This window comes from Urocampus carinirostris, chromosome 12, assembly GCF_059441175.1.
Source record: "Urocampus carinirostris isolate Australia breed hairy pipefish chromosome 12, RoL_Ucar_1.0, whole genome shotgun sequence".
NCBI lineage: Eukaryota > Metazoa > Chordata > Actinopteri > Syngnathiformes > Syngnathidae > Urocampus > Urocampus carinirostris.
This window is the reverse complement of record NC_142360.1, coordinates 30,846,907-30,863,279: the sequence shown is the minus strand read 5'-3', so window position 1 is coordinate 30,863,279 and position 16,373 is coordinate 30,846,907. Positions and strand designations below refer to the sequence as shown.

The 16,373-nt window shown below is 37.6% G+C and overlaps 2 protein-coding genes across 9 annotated transcripts in view; both read right to left on the bottom strand.

Annotated features, from left to right (window-relative positions):
- Positions 1–87: 87 nt before the first annotated feature.
- scly (selenocysteine lyase) lies at positions 88–6,139 on the bottom strand. 2 transcript variants are annotated; one of them, XM_088349937.1, is made up of 13 exons: positions 6,015–6,139; positions 4,438–4,517; positions 4,254–4,363; positions 2,851–2,951; positions 2,631–2,793; positions 2,349–2,476; positions 2,025–2,180; positions 1,838–1,944; positions 1,662–1,698; positions 1,270–1,353; positions 784–883; positions 629–704; positions 88–483 (listed from the first exon to the last, which is right to left on the bottom strand). In XM_088349937.1, the coding sequence occupies exons 2-13, from the start codon at positions 4,512–4,514 to the stop codon at positions 330–332; spliced, it is 1,293 nt and encodes a 430-aa protein (XP_088206063.1). In that variant the 5' UTR covers positions 4,515–4,517; positions 6,015–6,139; the 3' UTR covers positions 88–329. The 2 variants fall into 2 exon arrangements, with proteins under 2 accessions (XP_088206063.1, XP_088206064.1); XM_088349938.1 differs by lacking the exon at positions 6,015–6,139 and adding an exon at positions 5,051–5,105.
- Positions 6,140–9,766: 3,627 nt separating this feature from the next.
- Positions 9,767–16,373, bottom strand: part of kif1aa (kinesin family member 1Aa) — a 58,915-nt gene continuing 52,308 nt past the window's right edge. For all 7 annotated transcript variants that reach the window (XM_088350426.1, XM_088350427.1, XM_088350424.1 and 4 more), the window contains one exon: positions 9,767–16,339. In XM_088350426.1, the coding sequence (XP_088206552.1) occupies positions 16,297–16,339 (43 nt within the window). In that variant the 3' untranslated portion in view covers positions 9,767–16,296. The remainder of the gene's footprint in view (positions 16,340–16,373) is intronic.

Below are 16,373 nucleotides of genomic sequence, written 5' to 3'. Positions count from 1 at the left end.
AGAAATATGCTCTACTATAGTACCATTTACCTAAGACAATTTTTTTTGTGAACCTTGCAACAATCAACATTTTTGCACACACAGTCACACTTTATTGACCCCTTTATTTATTATACACTACTTAAATCATTTGCACATTTAGTTTACATGATGTAATTTTGTTGCCCTCAAAATAATGTATAAATACCGTTTGCTTGGATATATTTCATGGGAAAAGTACAATTCAGTGGAAATTAGCAATGATAAAAAAGACCAATTGTGTATTCTTCAACTATGATGATAAAATATCTAGCAGAATTGGGTGTGCCTGCCTGTGTGATCGAGAAGCTTTAATGTTTGAACTCGAGTAGTTTGACAGCCTCCTGGAGGTCTTCCACAGCGACATCCACATCCTCTCTGCTAGTCTTGTGCCCTACGCTTAGCCTGAGGGCATTGGATGCCACCTCAGGGGCCACGCCACAGCTCAAGAGGATAGGGGAAGGCCTGGCAAAACACAAAAAGAAGATAAATCATTTATTGTAGAGACATGTCGACTGTTGTATAGAATTATTTTCAGTAGGATCATAACTGGAGTAGATTGTGGCAGAATTTGAGCGAGTGCTAGCACAATTGAAATAGGTTATGGCACCTGTCTCCGTGATCTGAGTGACAGGCCGCCCCTACGCTGGCCAGCAGCTTCTTGCAATGGGACAAAACTTGCCATCCTGACAAAAAAAAAAAGAGATTGAGAACGTTTTTCTTTTTCAACTAAATAGTGTGTTTGGGAGGCTGTCAAGAACACACCCTGTAAGCCTGGACCCAGGATGGAAACATTACAAGTATTGGGAAGGCGATTGGAACCCTGGAAATGGTTGTTGAAGTGCAGCCTGTCCTTGAAAACAGCCTGTCGAGGGAAACACGTAAACAAATTAAACTCGAAGAAAATGTCATAAATACATTCCAACAAAATAAAATTGATCTGTTGATTAACTTTTACATTTCATTTTCAGAATGCCACAATGGCTACTTGTTAGTATCTCTCTGGTTTTGTTATTTGTGTTGCAAGCAATAAACTAGCAAAGCTCACACTCACATTTAATGCTATATATTTTTAATAATGTGTAATTTATCTTTTTTTTTCATAATCTAAATTGGTTAAATTTGCTGTCTCCAGAAAAAGGAAGATCGTTTTCACAGACAACATCATTTGCTGGTTTTAGAAGCCATTCCTAGATTTAAATTCAGAGAAAAACAATTTTCAGATTTTACTTTCAAATTATATAAACTAACCTTGAGGCGTTCTTCCAGGTATTTTCTCACGTCCAGCATGTGATTCTCGGAGTCAGACAGGCAAGCCGTCACCAGTTCGGCAGCCTAGTAGAAACAAAAATAACGGCCTTAAGAAAATAGCATTCTTAAATGCAGAGTTTGCGTTTTCTAGATTTATTTTTTGTGTATTTCATTCAATTACTTTTTGAAGGAATAAGTACTCAGTACATAAGAATAATCTGTCTGAACACTTCAAAGTAAAATTCAAATCATTTAATAATCTTACATTTCAAAACATTTCCAATGAAACTGTCACTCAAGAACTTTTTTGCTGAGAATTTTGTTGCAATAACCAAAGAATAACGTATGTTACTGTAATTGTTATATTATCAATAATTCCCTATAATACATACCTTTCCAAGCCCAGCAATCATTGGTGTGTTTTCTGTGCTGTCATGTTCAAAATAAATACAGAAATATTAGATTATATTTACACTACGTCTGAATACAAAAAAATACCCACTGTAGTCACACGCAATATCCTGGTTCCACCGCATTAATTACAAGAATTCATTTTTTGAAATTATACCCAGGTCGAAAATTCCTCTCCTGCCCGCCGCCAAACAACATTGGAATGAGCGGTGTTTTGACCCCGAGTCCATTCACAAACAGTGCACCGATGCGGGGCCCATAGAACTGGACAGAATTTTTTAAAATCCAAATGAAATATATCAGGTCATTGCACCTTTGTAAAAAATGTTCACATAGTTGCCTACCTTGTGACCCACTATGGTGAGGTAATCAACACCCAAATCCTTAACGTCCACCGGGATCTTGCCCAGGGCTTGAGCGGCGTCCGTGTGGACTAAGATGCGTGCACGTTCTCCTTCTGGTTTCAGCAACCGAATGAGCTGTGAGATCTCACCTATCGGCTGACATACAAATGGATATTTGTTTGAATACAACTTCAAGACATTTGCAGGTTCTGTGAAGGCCTTATCTATGCGTGCAGTTTTGGGTGTGTCCTAATAAAAATACACGTATTACAATCGCGTGTTGGTTGTTGTAAATTATGCCATTTTTCTCATTTCTTTTCATACCATGATGACACCAGTCTCATTGTTAGCCAACATGATGGAAACCAAGCAGGTATTGGGGCGCACGGCAGCGAGAACGTCCTCTGCTTCCACCCGGCCCGTCATCTTGGAAACTGGCACAAAGGTACACTCTACAAAAGAGCATTCTCTGATTTACGATACAAAGTGACAACAATTATCTGATATTGAGCTGTACAGTAAATCAAGACAACTGGATTCTTGCTTCTTTCATAAGAATCTGCAATTCAGTTTTAAACCTTAACAATGACAATAATATTTCCAAACCTGCTTTTCCTTCCTTTTGCAGATGCTCTGCCACCAGTTTAACAGAGTCGTGCTCTACATTGGAGGTAATAATGTGCGGCAGGATCTTGCCATCTCCTTTAGTGACGTCTTGATGGTGGCGCCTGAAATGCTTGATGGCGGTGTGAAGCACCATGTTGTTGGCCTGGAATAAGCTCACTTAATCCATTTTCTAAAACGCCAGCGTAAGTGTCGGCATTACCTCTGTTCCGCCAGAAGTGAATATGATGTCCTCTGCATTGCCTCCGACCATTCTGGCCACGTTCTCCCTTGAACAAGTGATGATGGCTTTGGCCTTCATACCTTAAAACATTACTTATCATTGTCTTTTTTCCCCCCCAAAAAAGCTGTTTTTGAAATGAACTAGTGAAAATGGGAGAGTTGTCATCTGAATACTTGGACATCTGTTGTGGAGTACAACAGGGTTATATCCTGGGTCCAAAGTTATTTAGTTTATATATTAACGATATTATTAATGTTTCAAAACTATTGAAAATAGTAAAATTTGCAGAAGACACTAACATTTTCTATTGAAATGATAACTATATTGATTTGGTAACCTGTATGTGAATTAATTAACCTAAAAGTATGGATGGATATAAATAAATTATCTTTAAATTTAAATAAAACCAAAGTAATATTCTTTGGTAATCGCAAGGCAAATCAAGATTTAGGAGTAAAAATGGATGGTGCTGCAATAGACACTGTATCAGAAATTAAGTTTTTAGGGGTCATAATAGACAATAAATTAAGCTGGAAAACACATATCACACATACAAACTAAAGTATCTAAAAACATTTCAATAATTAATAAAGCCAAATTCATTTAAAACTATTATGCATTGAATTTATTATATTGTTCTCTAGTTCTGCAATACTTAACATATTGTGCAGAAGTCTGGGGCAATAATTACAAAAGTTCACTACAGCCCCTTTTTATCTTCCACAAACTTGCAATTAGAACCATACACAGGGTAGGATATCGAGATGATACTAATATTGTATTCCTGCAGTTCAAATAATTAAAATTGGATGATTTAGAAAAGTTTTTCACTGCACAACTGCAAGTTAAGGTCAACAAAAACATAGTGCCAGAAAACATCCATAAATTATTCATTTGGAAAGAGGGAAATTATAACCAGGAAAAGTATGTGTGTGTCTGTGTTCGGAGTCAAACTTTGGAACAATTTACAAGACAAGATCAAACAATGTCCAACTATTCACCTGTTCAAATTTAAATACAAAAAAACATTACTGGTGGAATACAGAGATGAAGAAAATGGGTTACGAGTGATACGAGAGATTGGGAATAGTGCGTCTAGAACTATGGTTAACTTTGTTGTTATTGTTGCTATTGTTATATCATACCTGTTATTATTAATATTATTATTACTATTGTTGTTATTATCATTGCTGTATGAAGGGGTAGGGAATATGAGCATCTGTTTCTTACTACCCCTTTTATTTTGTTGTTGAGTTATTGTTTTTGTTCTGTTTTTATTTTTATGTTTTGAAATAAAATTCATTCATTCATTCAACTGATGAGCCAAATTAAGAAATGCTTTAAATGTCATTTAAATAGCAAATTCACAAAAATTGCATCACCTGCATCATAGCTGCTGCTCGGGTTGCCCCAGGCCTCTCGCATTGCCTCGTGGGTTGCCTGGATCACTTCTGGTGCCAAAGGTGTTGTAGCATTGTAGTCCATATATATGCTAATTCAAATCATATATACTAATTAGTATTAACATAAACAATGACATAGACGGAGCAGATTTAAAGGTCACACCTGTCATGGCTCTTTTCATCATTGCAGAAGTCCCCTTCATGTCCAGGGAACGTGTCAACAAAAGAGAGATTGGGCATATCCTAGAGGGAAAGCCTTTAAATTACTGTATAATTAGATCATAATTTTATGAACTCCTTTACTGCCATCTCAGGTGTCCTTCATGCACACACCCAAATCATAAAAATATAGGTGTACTATATATATATCTGTGTATAACACACATTTTTTAAACCTAAAAAGAACTCGGTTTGGGTGTGCATTATACATTAGGTTTTATAGTTACTGTATTTGAAAAATATTGATGAACAACATCAAGAAACATTGGACTCAACGGGAATTGGACCGGTGTCGCAACAGTGAGAGCACCACATTTCAACCACTAAACCACCAGTGGTGAAGATGATTTTATCTCATTATCACACTATTTTTATTCACCATAGATGAATCTTAGAGAATGGAGAAAACAGAAAAGTTGCCCTTAAAATATATAAATCGACAAAAAAAACACGACGAAGGAAAAAACTATTTGTTATATCTGAAGAAGAATTGAGCTTTGAAGGAGATTAAATTAACAGATCGTAAATGTTAAATTGGCATTGTGTTCATTGTTTACGTTGTCAATAAGCTCAGGAGGTAGAGCGCTTGTCTGGGGATCAAGAGATCGCAGGTTCGAATCCCGGCTCCTCCGTGTTACATGTCGGAGTGTCCTTGACACTGAACCCCTAATGCCCCCAATAAGCAGGTCGGCGCCTTGCATGACTGCACGGCCGCTATTGGTGTGTGAGTGTGTGTGAATGGGTAAATGTGAAGCACATTGTAAAGTGCTTTAGGAAGTCTTCATTGACTTGAAAAGTGCTATATATATGCAGATCATTCAATAAGTGTTTTTAATCATGGCCGTGCGTATTCAACAACTTTTGTCACTTACAATGCTTAGTTTGAGCTGAGAAAAAGTCAAACAAAATTATATACCGATTCTTAATCAAAAATTAGGGTTGCGAATTACATACATACATACATACAAATAAATACAGAAATATGAAATGACTTTTTTGTCCCAGAAAATTGTGATGATATTTGGTAAACTTAAATGGGGAACAATCATTTCTGTTTCATCAAGTAAAAGCAAAACCAGAATGAAATGAAATAAAATAGAATCCTCGCTAATACGGCGGCGGACTATGAACTGCAATGATGAAATCTGACATGTACCACTCCAATATGTCATCCGTAAACGTCCATACGTCATCAGAACGCGCCAATTTAGAGATACCTTCAGGAAAAAAAGTTAATTCGAAAGTTAACTGGTAAATTTAAGTAAAAATTGGAGAATAATTACTTACACCAACGTGTTAACATACAAACATATTCAAAACTTGTTGGTAGTACTGAGAGTTTCTAAAAATTGCTAAATTAACCTATCAAAGTACCGACGTAATAAAAAAAAAACGTTTACCGGTTGCTGCATTTTGACGTGCTAGCAAAATCATTGCTAGCTCGGTCATTCAAAAGTCTAATAGTTTACTCAAGTAAAACCCGCCATTTGATTTAAAGGTGTGTGTGTCTTCATCCCTGACCTTGTCAAGAGATGTCGAGTTGTCCTGGATGTAGTTTTACTGCGTCTCACTTTGGTCAATAATTTTCTAAATCCTGAGCGAAAAAGCAAAAGGATGACAGAGAAAGACGCCCCCTCAGGGTTGCCAGATTGGACAATATTCCGTTAAACAGTTTTTCCTTGGACACACCTGCCTATTTATATCATTGTATATACGTAAAAGCGAATTTTACATTGTATAAATGTGTTCCAATTGGTGATACGGATTAAAATCTACAATACTTCAACAATTAAAATCAGGTAACGATTTATGATGAAAATATACTGAAAATATCTGAACGTGGCAACTGACTTTCATGAAACGGGCTATACTGTTTTATGTTTCTCGAAACAAACTATTCTTTCCCATTTATTTTCCAGAAAATGTAATTCCTTTTAAGAGTATCACACTCCAATTCTTTGAGATTGTAATAATTACTACTAATATTACCAAAACTGTAATACGTGGCATTAACAATTTCGTTTATAAATGAAAGAAAACAACTCAAATAATCAATCTTTTGCACATAAGTCCTCTACTTGAAAAAGTTGTACCGATAGTAAAAATATACAAAGTTACACATTTTTAGGAAATTAATATTAAAAATGTATCGTTTACCAAATTGTTCGAATTAGTTATCTGACTCCATTAACCAAACACCACCAAACAATGCACACTCATTCCTTTTTGGGAAAAGATGGACAAGAATAGCCAACATTTTCACACGGGGGCAGATTTATTTTCTTAAAGTATTTAACTAAGTGAACTCCATCGAATTAGTGTCGCTCGAGTCTTCGTCGAGCCTCTTCTCTCGTTCTCCCTCGATCTTCTCCAAGTTCTCCCGGCCCATGCCTTTTTCCGCCAGCTGGTGCGCCGGCTCCTCCCATGGGCGTGCCATGAAAAAGCCCCCACGTGGCCCCACGGCTCCACCACCTTGCCTTGATGTCTGAAATGGTCAAAAAATCAGAGCGCTTATCAGAACAACTTCTCCAAACAATGCCTGCCTTCCTGTGTCAGAGCCCTGTTATCAAAATTCCCCAGCCAAAACATTTCGCATTTGGAACGGCGTGACCTGAAGCTCACTCATTGCACTCGATAAATGTAACTTTTATTTAGTCGTATAAAAAATGAAATCCTTTAATATATATTTTCAACATTCACGGTTCATGGATCACTTAATCGCCGGGCTCGTCCCTCCCTTTCCAGGCTAATTTTTGGGAAGGTTTTTTTTTCCCTTAATGAAAAATACAGTACTTTGTTTTATGGTTGGCAGTAGCAGGAGAAGCCAGCACAGATACAGATACAGCACCTTTATCATCTGTTCACCGTTGTTTTCACCGTAAAGCGTCATCCTGCTCGTCAGAGATGAGCTAGGCCGCGTTTTGACGTGCAGCGGCTTGTGACATACTGATAATAGATCTGAGGAGCGATCAAATTGGACATTGTGGTTAGCAGAAACACATTACTATGCCATGCCAGTACAGACAAACATACACGAGAAGAATCATGGAACTTATTCGAGAATGATGCATTCTATTCAACACTTTAGAATTCTACCCTATACTGTGTAACGTGACCTTGAGGATGACAAACCGGTCAATAACTTTTGGGTGTTGCACTTGGTCAACCACATCTTTTACAATTGCCATCACAGCCGGGTGCTTCATACTATTTTGACCAGTTGACCTTCGAAGCCAGGTATGATTTGTGATTTTTTTTTTTTTGCATACCACTAGCGAGGTAATCTTTAACATGAGGCCTGTGGACCATTTGTGTCGTGATTGCCAAAGTGAAGACACCTGTGGCAATCGTTTGGCGCGCCGGAGCGCGCTCTCTGATTGGCTGAAGTTCTCTTCTTAAGTGGTCAGTGCCCAGAGAAGGACGTCAGACCGTACTTCTGTGTTCCTGTGTGTTTCGCCAGATTACCAAGTACCAAAGACCACTCTCCTGTTTTGATTCCTGCCTTCGGTTCAGACCTGTTTCTGCCCCGCGTTTACGGTCTACTCTCCTGCCCTGGCCATCGACCTGCCCGCTAAGACGTATTGATTCTGCCTACCTGTCACGGAACTGCCGTTCCGTCCAACGCTGCTAGCGACCGACAACCATCGGCTTCCAAAGCCAGCTCCGTCAGCTCAATCTAATAAAGATTCCTTTAAAACGAACGCAATTGGGTCCGGGATTCCATTCTGGGTCGTGACAATTTGAGGCCCCTGCCTTAATATGAACTGATTGATTCATTGTTATATTCATCCTTATCCATCCATTATTCCTCAGTAGGGTCGCGGGGGTGCTGGAGCCCATCCCAGCTATTTTCGGCCATTGGGCAGGGGACACCCTAAACTGGTTGCCAGGCAGTCGCAGGGCACACTGGGACAGACAATTCGCTCGCTCATTCACACCTAGGGACAATTTGGACCGGCCAATTAACCTGATAATGCATGTTTTTGGAATGTGGGAGGAAACCAGAGTGCCCGGAGGAAACCCACGCAAGCACAGGGAGAACATGCAAACTCCACACAGAAAGGCTGGTAGCTGGATTTTAACCCATGACCTCAGAACTGTGCTGCACACGCGCTAACCACTGCCATTATTCATCCTTAATTTGTTTTGTTTTTTGATCTTATTTTGTGTAAAAAAAAGGACTTAATTTCTTACATATTTGCTGAATTATTGCCGTATTTATTTATTACTGACGTATGTTTTCTCACTAAATCTAATTCACTTTACTTTGTTTTTATAACTTATTTTGTTTAGGAAAAATAAAGATACAGTGTTGATTTCACAACTTTGCATTGTGTTCTGCATTCTGATTGGCTTAACATTCATAAAGATAGTAGTCATTAGACATAAGTTAATGAATGTTTACAGCATATAGAAGTTCTATTTGTTAATTCAATAATAGGGCCTGTAAAAAGGTCTTGTTCTTTTATTTCAATGCATTGTACATTATTTAATAAAGGTTTCTACTTCAAGGATTTGTCAGAACCAGAACAGGAGGAGGACCCAGATGCGTAGCGTTTACTCATAAGTTTATTGAGATATAGAGGAAAACAAATGCCAGGTGCTTGCTGGACGAGGGAAGCAAGCCGCTCACGGGATCGGAGCGTGATGGGAATGCGGAAGTGGATCTTCCGGAGCAAGAGATCATGGCTTGGTCAAATGGGCAAAACGTGTCGATAGCCGGAGCGGGAGATCAGAGCATGGTCGGTGGTCAAAAACGGGGCGTTAGCCGGAGCGGGAGATCAAAGCGTGGTCGGTGGTCAAAAATGTGTCGTAGCTGGAGCCAAACGGGGAATCAGGAACAGACGAGTGATATACGGTTGAAAACGGGACCGACGGAAGCCAGAGTCAAAGTGCTTTCCTTGCATATGCAGAGGTTTGCTGACGGACTGACAGGGAGAGACTGGCATACTGGGTATAAATAGGAGGGGGAATTAATCAGGCCACAAGCAATAGTTGGTGCCAAGCGAGCGGGCACAGGGGCGGGCAATGAGTAATCATGATAGGATTTCTCTTACCACAACTTCATTTTGGAATCTAACCCTGAGATTAACTAAAGATCACAGTATTGTATAATGATTTATCAGAGATATTCTTTTGGAAAACCCAATTTGACCCCACCTTACCCAGACCCTATCCAGGGTCCCCCAAGCAATTGAGTTTGAGACCCCTGCACAAGAAGGAGCCCGTGGCCGTCTTGTCTGGTGGCTCAAAATAACTGACATAGCGCCAGGTACGTGTTGCATCATTGTTTTATTTCGATTCCATATATGACAATGTGTTCCGGTGCAAACACACACACGCACCCACGCACAAACATTTGGACGCTTAACCGCGACACTTGATAAAAGACGCACACTGAACTCAACAGCCCATTTACAGAAAGATCCCGGCCACTCTATCTTATACACAGCAACCGCGTCCGTTATATACAATGCAATGTCGTTTTTTTTTTCTTTTTCAACAAAGATGTGGAAGCACAAAAATGTCCATATTTCTTAAATTCAGAGCAGAGGGTGATAAAATGGATAACAGCGTGTATAATTGTAATCATGACAATAAATAAAAGTAGTGCTGCACATAATAAGCACACATTTTGAAGTGCCTGAGTTTGTATGGGAGCACATTTGCACAAGCACTTCAGTTGCAGTAGTAGCTTCAAATGTGGTTTGTACATTCGGTGTTGAGTGACTGCAACAACTTTGGTTGGATAAGAAGGAATGGCGTTGAGCACAGTAACATGCAAAACAATCAGAAATATTGCATATGAATGGGCATGTACAGGAAATGAGTTTAAATGCTTCAAAATGTGTAAGGGCAGTGTAAACTGAGGAGTACGTTTAGGTTTCTTATTTGAGCTTGTATAGTGTACTTCTGTGCAGTTGTGTTTTTACATTTTAGGTGCAATGTATTTCCATTAGAGTTTAGAATATTATAAAATACAGTTGAGTCCATTTGAACAGTTAATGTACTTTTTCTTTTTTCAACTGGGACAGTACTTTGTGTGTTATTTGACTAATCGATGTCACTGTGTCGTGAAATGCAACCGTAAATGAGAGTTAGAAGCACAGGGGAGAATTCAAACTACGTAGACTCAAAGTGATCAAAACACATAATTTTACTTCTATTTTTTTTGCCTAGCCTTTATTACGTATTTGGGTACCTGTAGCAAAAAGATTGGGGACAATTATGTCAGCTTCCTCAAGGCGAGACTCATTTTATGTAAAACAAATGCAAATATATTGACCTACGAATATATATATGTTTTAAATGCATGTTTATATTATAGTACTTTTTGTTTACTATTTTAATCAGTATTGATTTGTTTTTTGTTATTGATCAAGTTTTTGTTTTACCACTGGGAGACGCTGAATATTACATGCTGCCCCTTAAAGTTCTATTGTAACAATTTGCACGAAAATATTATTGTCCAGTTGGCAGTATCCCTGTTAAGTATTCTTTTTATTTACAATGTAACTTTTTTATTATATTAATTTATCTATTATTATATTTTGGAGGTTTTTTTTGTTTGGTTTTAGGTTTTTTTTTAGTAAAAGAAGAAGAAGAAGAATTCAGTGCATGTTTACTTGATGGAAAATGTCATTAAATGTAAAATGACCCAATTTACAAACATATTAATGTTGCTCTGCCCTGTGACAAACAGTTAAGGGTATCTCCTGCCCACTGTCCAAAGATAGCTGGGATGGGCTCCAGCACCCCCGCGACCCTACTGAGGATAAGTGGTGCAGATAATGGATGGATTAAAATGTTGCTCATTTTAGGTATTATTTTACTTATTTTACTCTGTTTTTTTAAGGAAATTTTTTTTCAAAACACCATTTTGTTCATTTTTTCAGATTTGAGTAAAAATTCTCAAAACACATTCTAAAATCCATCCATCCATTATCTCCACACAAACTCCACACAGGAAGGTTCGATCTCACGACCTCAGAACTGTGTCGCACGTACGCTAACCACTGCGCTGCCATGCCGCCCACGTTCTAAAATATTATCACCGGATCATTTTTGCTTCTTTTAAAAAAAAATTCTCTTCGTGTAAAAGTATTTTTTTAACATAAATTATAAAACAAAACCAAAAAATATATAATTGTAAGATGATAATGTTACTTCATCTTTTCCCAAAATGTTCTATCAGGAGTGTGCGTTCACAATATTATAGTGATATTATTATTTATAACCATTTAATTTCCTCCTTTATCATCACAGTGTACCTCCTACTGTATTTCAAATTTTTGATAGGTGATTTAAAATGCCAGAGCTTTGCCATTTAGATTACGCTCAGGTTGACTGACCCGATGCACTCTCAGATAGCATAGAATTGTTGGTTGTTTTAGCATCTTTTTTATTTGTAATAAATATTTAACTACAAGTTGAACAACTCATGTTACTATTGGTAGGTTCCATTACACCCGGATTAAAGGGACAGTGTGTATTAGATAAACAACTTCATCCATTAAAAACAATATTAATTTGAAAAATAAGCAAAAATCTATAAAACATCACATAAAGAGAATTTCTAAAATACTTAAGGTCAAGAAATGTGCTTTTATTTTACCTAGAATAAGCCTCACATACAAAAAGAAGACAACATTGCCGGCCATCTTGCTGCTACGGGTACCCGAAAAGATAAAAGTGAAGTAAAGTTGTGCATTTTGGTCACCTTGATTTTCCATAGTTTATTTTCTTGTGCTTTTTACCTCTCGTTTTCAGTTGCACTACACCAGGGGTCTCCAACGTTGTGCCCCCTAAGGAGAGTTGAGGTGCCCAGGGACCTGTTCCTAAATAGCTCACCAGTGCTGGGTCATTGTGATTTTTTAGTAAAAGGAGTTGTTTAGTGGTTGGCTGAGTAAAATCAACCCTACTTCCAATATTTAACTTGGTAATAACATAGTAACGACATAGTAATAACAAAATAAGTTGTTATTTTAGAAATTCATATCTAACTGGGTGCCTTTTGCAGTAATTAGTAACAAAAAGTATCTCGAGTCCCCTGCAGAACACAATACATCTAGTAGGCAAATAATACACACTCACCCTTTGAGAGTAGACATTACATTTAGTATACTGTATGATAACAATATGATAATATGTAAGGATGAAGAGCACATTAGCAGAGTGAACGTTATCTGATAGAACACAACTGTGAGGCACTGCATGTATCCGTATGAACTTTATATTACGTTTATTTTGTGAAAATCCTTTTTTCACTGGCCTGACAGTTTAAAGGGGAAGTGATTTATTCAAGTCAACATGTGTTCATGGAATGTGAAATAAAACTGGCAAGGAGAGTGCCTTGAAAAGTGCTGAGTGCAGAAATTGCACCACTTCAAAAATATACTGTAAACATCTCAGTCAATAAATAAATATACGCAGACGGAAATAAATACGAGAAAGTGAAAATCACAAAAGTTGAGAATGCAAGTAGAATCGCTGTTGTGTTGTCAATGTGCAGATGTGCAAATTGTGGAAGGCAGCGTGTGAGACAGTTTGTTGGAGGAATGAGGAAAAGCCAGATATGCATTTTCTTTTTTGTCCTGTCTAACAAAAGTATTGGGACACACTTCGGTTGATCTAGTGCAAGGGTCTCCAACGTCGTGCCCCTAAGGACAATTGCGGTGCCCACGAACCTGTTCTGAAAATAGCTCACCAGTGCTGGGTCATGGTGATTTTTAAGTGAAATGAAATGAGTCCATTTAACCCTATTTCTAATAATTAATCTTGTCACAACATAGTAACAACAGAATAAATTGTTATTTTAGAAATTCAAATTCCAGTTCATGGGCCTCATGGACAAAAAAATAATAATCACGTATTGATAACTATTTCTAATTAATTAAGTTATTTTATTTTCATCTTTAGATAGATAGATAGATAGATAGATAGATAGATAGATAGATAGATAGATAGATAGATAGATAGATAGATACTTTATTCATCCCGGTAGGGAAATTCACACTTCCAGTAGTATCCTTGTGTTGAAAAATAAAATAGTAAAATAAAGATATAGAACAGAAAAATTCCCAATATAACGTTTTGCTATAGAGTATTTAAATAGTGCTACGGAAAATACACACTGTAATAAAAATAGGGTAATATACAAATGTGGGGGTGGGATCTATTGATTTATTTTACGGGAAATACAACAAACTAAATTCCAATTTATGGGTTTTTCAAGCGAATGGGCAAAAAAATGTGCAGCTTTTCTTTAGATGGCTATCTGGCTAACTTTTTACCTTTGTAGTTAGCTATCTTCCCACAGTTCAGCTATTTACCAAGCTATCTATGTAGCTTTTCGCATTTTTGCATGCTATCTAGCTAACATTTATATATTTTTTGGGTGTTATTAAGCTAAGTTCTGGCCTCCTTTCTAACCAGCCATCTAGCTTTTTATATTTAGCTTTCTATCTGGTTATCTAATTGTCTTTTTATTCTCTGGCTATCTAGCTCCCTTTTAGTGTTTTACCTATTTACCTTTCTAGCTAACTTTTAAGCTACTTTTTCTTTACTTTAGCCAAGTTGGTATTTTATAAATTCTATCAAAGTGGGTGCCATTTGCTCTAATGAGTAACAAAAAGTAGCTTGATGCTTGAAAAAGGTTGGAGACCCCTGATCTAGTTTTTGAGTTTTGCTCATTTTCTGTACAAGTCCAAAAATGCATGCTGGACGATAAAATGAACTCTTCTCATACAAGACGAGTTCCAATATTCTTTTTTTGGTATCCCCACAATTGATTGTCTAAATTCAACAATTTTTGGGGTCCATGTACATCTGTCCAAATTCCTTTCCCTTGGAAAAGATCTCAAACCTCTCGTTCGTATTTAGTATCTGCTTTCTCTTAGCGTTTTCAAGTTTCAGGTATTTTAATCCTTTTGTCTGAAAATTCTTCACTTTTGAATTTTTATTCAATCCCAATTTTGTTAATGGTAATTTCTTAAAGGGACACGGTGTAATACAGTGGTCTTCAGGGGGTGCCCGGAGGCATAAGGTAGCCCGCGAACTGGTTCAGAAAATAGCTCACCAGTCATCGTGGTCATAGTGACTTTCTAGGAAATTAGATTTCTAACAGCCATCAAACAGCCAGCATGATCAATGTCTTTAAAAACAATGTTTTCGTTTATGTGCTTCTTTTAACCTTACATCTAATAATTACAACCTGGTAACAACATAATAACGTGAAAACAACACAATAATAACATGAGTTTCTATTTTAGAAATGCATTTCAAGCTGGTAGCACTACACGCTGCTCAGTAACCCAAAAGTAGCACTCAGGTTCCAAAATGTTTGGTGACCCCTGGTGCAATATTTGTCCACCAGATGTCACTGTATTGTGTAGAGCAGCTGAAAACAAGTGCTACAAAGTACAAGGAAGATTACAAACTACGGAGACTCAAAGAGACTAAACTTCATCATTTTGCTTCTCATTTTTTTGCCCAGACTTTCCCAAGGATTTGGTTTTTTAAGGCTACCCAAAACTGTGTCAGACAATCATGTCAGCTCCCTCTGTGTCAGCGTTTTTCAACCACTGTGCCACGGCACACGGGTGTGCCGCGAGATATTGTCAGGTGTTCCGTGGGAAATTATCCAATTTGTGTGCCTGTCTGGTCTAGCGCCTGCCAGAGTAATCATGTAGTACTTTTCCATAAAAAATACGGCAGCAGGTAACTAATTGCCTAAGCAAATTAGCACGAGAAAAGACTGAGAGCTGTGGAGGAAGAGCTTGTGTTGTCTTTCTTCGATTCCTTTAAGGATATCAGCTCTGCGTTCATCTAAACTGGCCCAGATTTTGCACTGAGCGAATATAAATATGAAAGATTATAAAATACTTTATTGTTTGTGTTTATTTTATTCCAATTTAAGACATTATAATATGACGTCATTCTTCAATGTTAAAAACACCTAATTGGTAATATAGGCTTCTTCTTTTTTTTCCACATTTTCAGTTGGTGGTGTAGCGCGGGATTTTTCTCAATGAAAGAATTGCGCCTCAGCTCAAAAAAGGTTGAAGGTTGTTCTAGGTGAGTCTCATGTTATGTAAAATAAATACCATTTTCTTGAACTATGAGTATTATTTAAAAAAATGCATGTTTTATATGATAGTTCATGAATTTTTGCTTATAAATGAAATCAGTTTTTAATATTGAACCAGTAAGAGGCGCTAAATAATACACAATGTCCCTTTAATATCCCAGTACCTTAGTCGAAAGGTTTTTTTATTTCCTTCGTTTTGCTAAATCTAACTAAAAAATAAATAAGTAAATATCTTTCTTTGAACTGAGGTATTATAATGCTACTCACTCCTGGTGCTTCCCAATTCTTTTGTAAAGCCTGCATCTCACTGATGCTTGCAATTGTAGCAAAACTGTGTTCAAAATGTCATTGAAACAAGTAGAAACGGTGTGCACAAGTTTTTAAAATCCCGCACGATCATTCGTGTCAAGAAACGAGATACGGGATTCAGTTTTCTAACTCTGTGTGTGTCCCAATACTTTTGGCTGAACTGAAATAGTCTTGATACCAGTCCTTGGACACGCTCACGCACACACAAGTAATGCATTGTATGTAAAAGGCCGATGCGCCACAGACACAACTACATGACATCACCACACACTGGATTCTGGATTCTGACTACTGGACCGATTAGAAAAGTCCTGACGCTAGATTGCGTCGAGGAACGCTAGCTAGGGGGAGGAAGATGGCGGTAAACGGGGACTGGTGGTCTATTTACAACTTAAGTCTTTTCCATCACATTCTCATCTGTCCCACTCGTCTTCTGGACAACTTGGATCTGTGGGACGGAAGCCAGAAAGCATGTTAGCGTT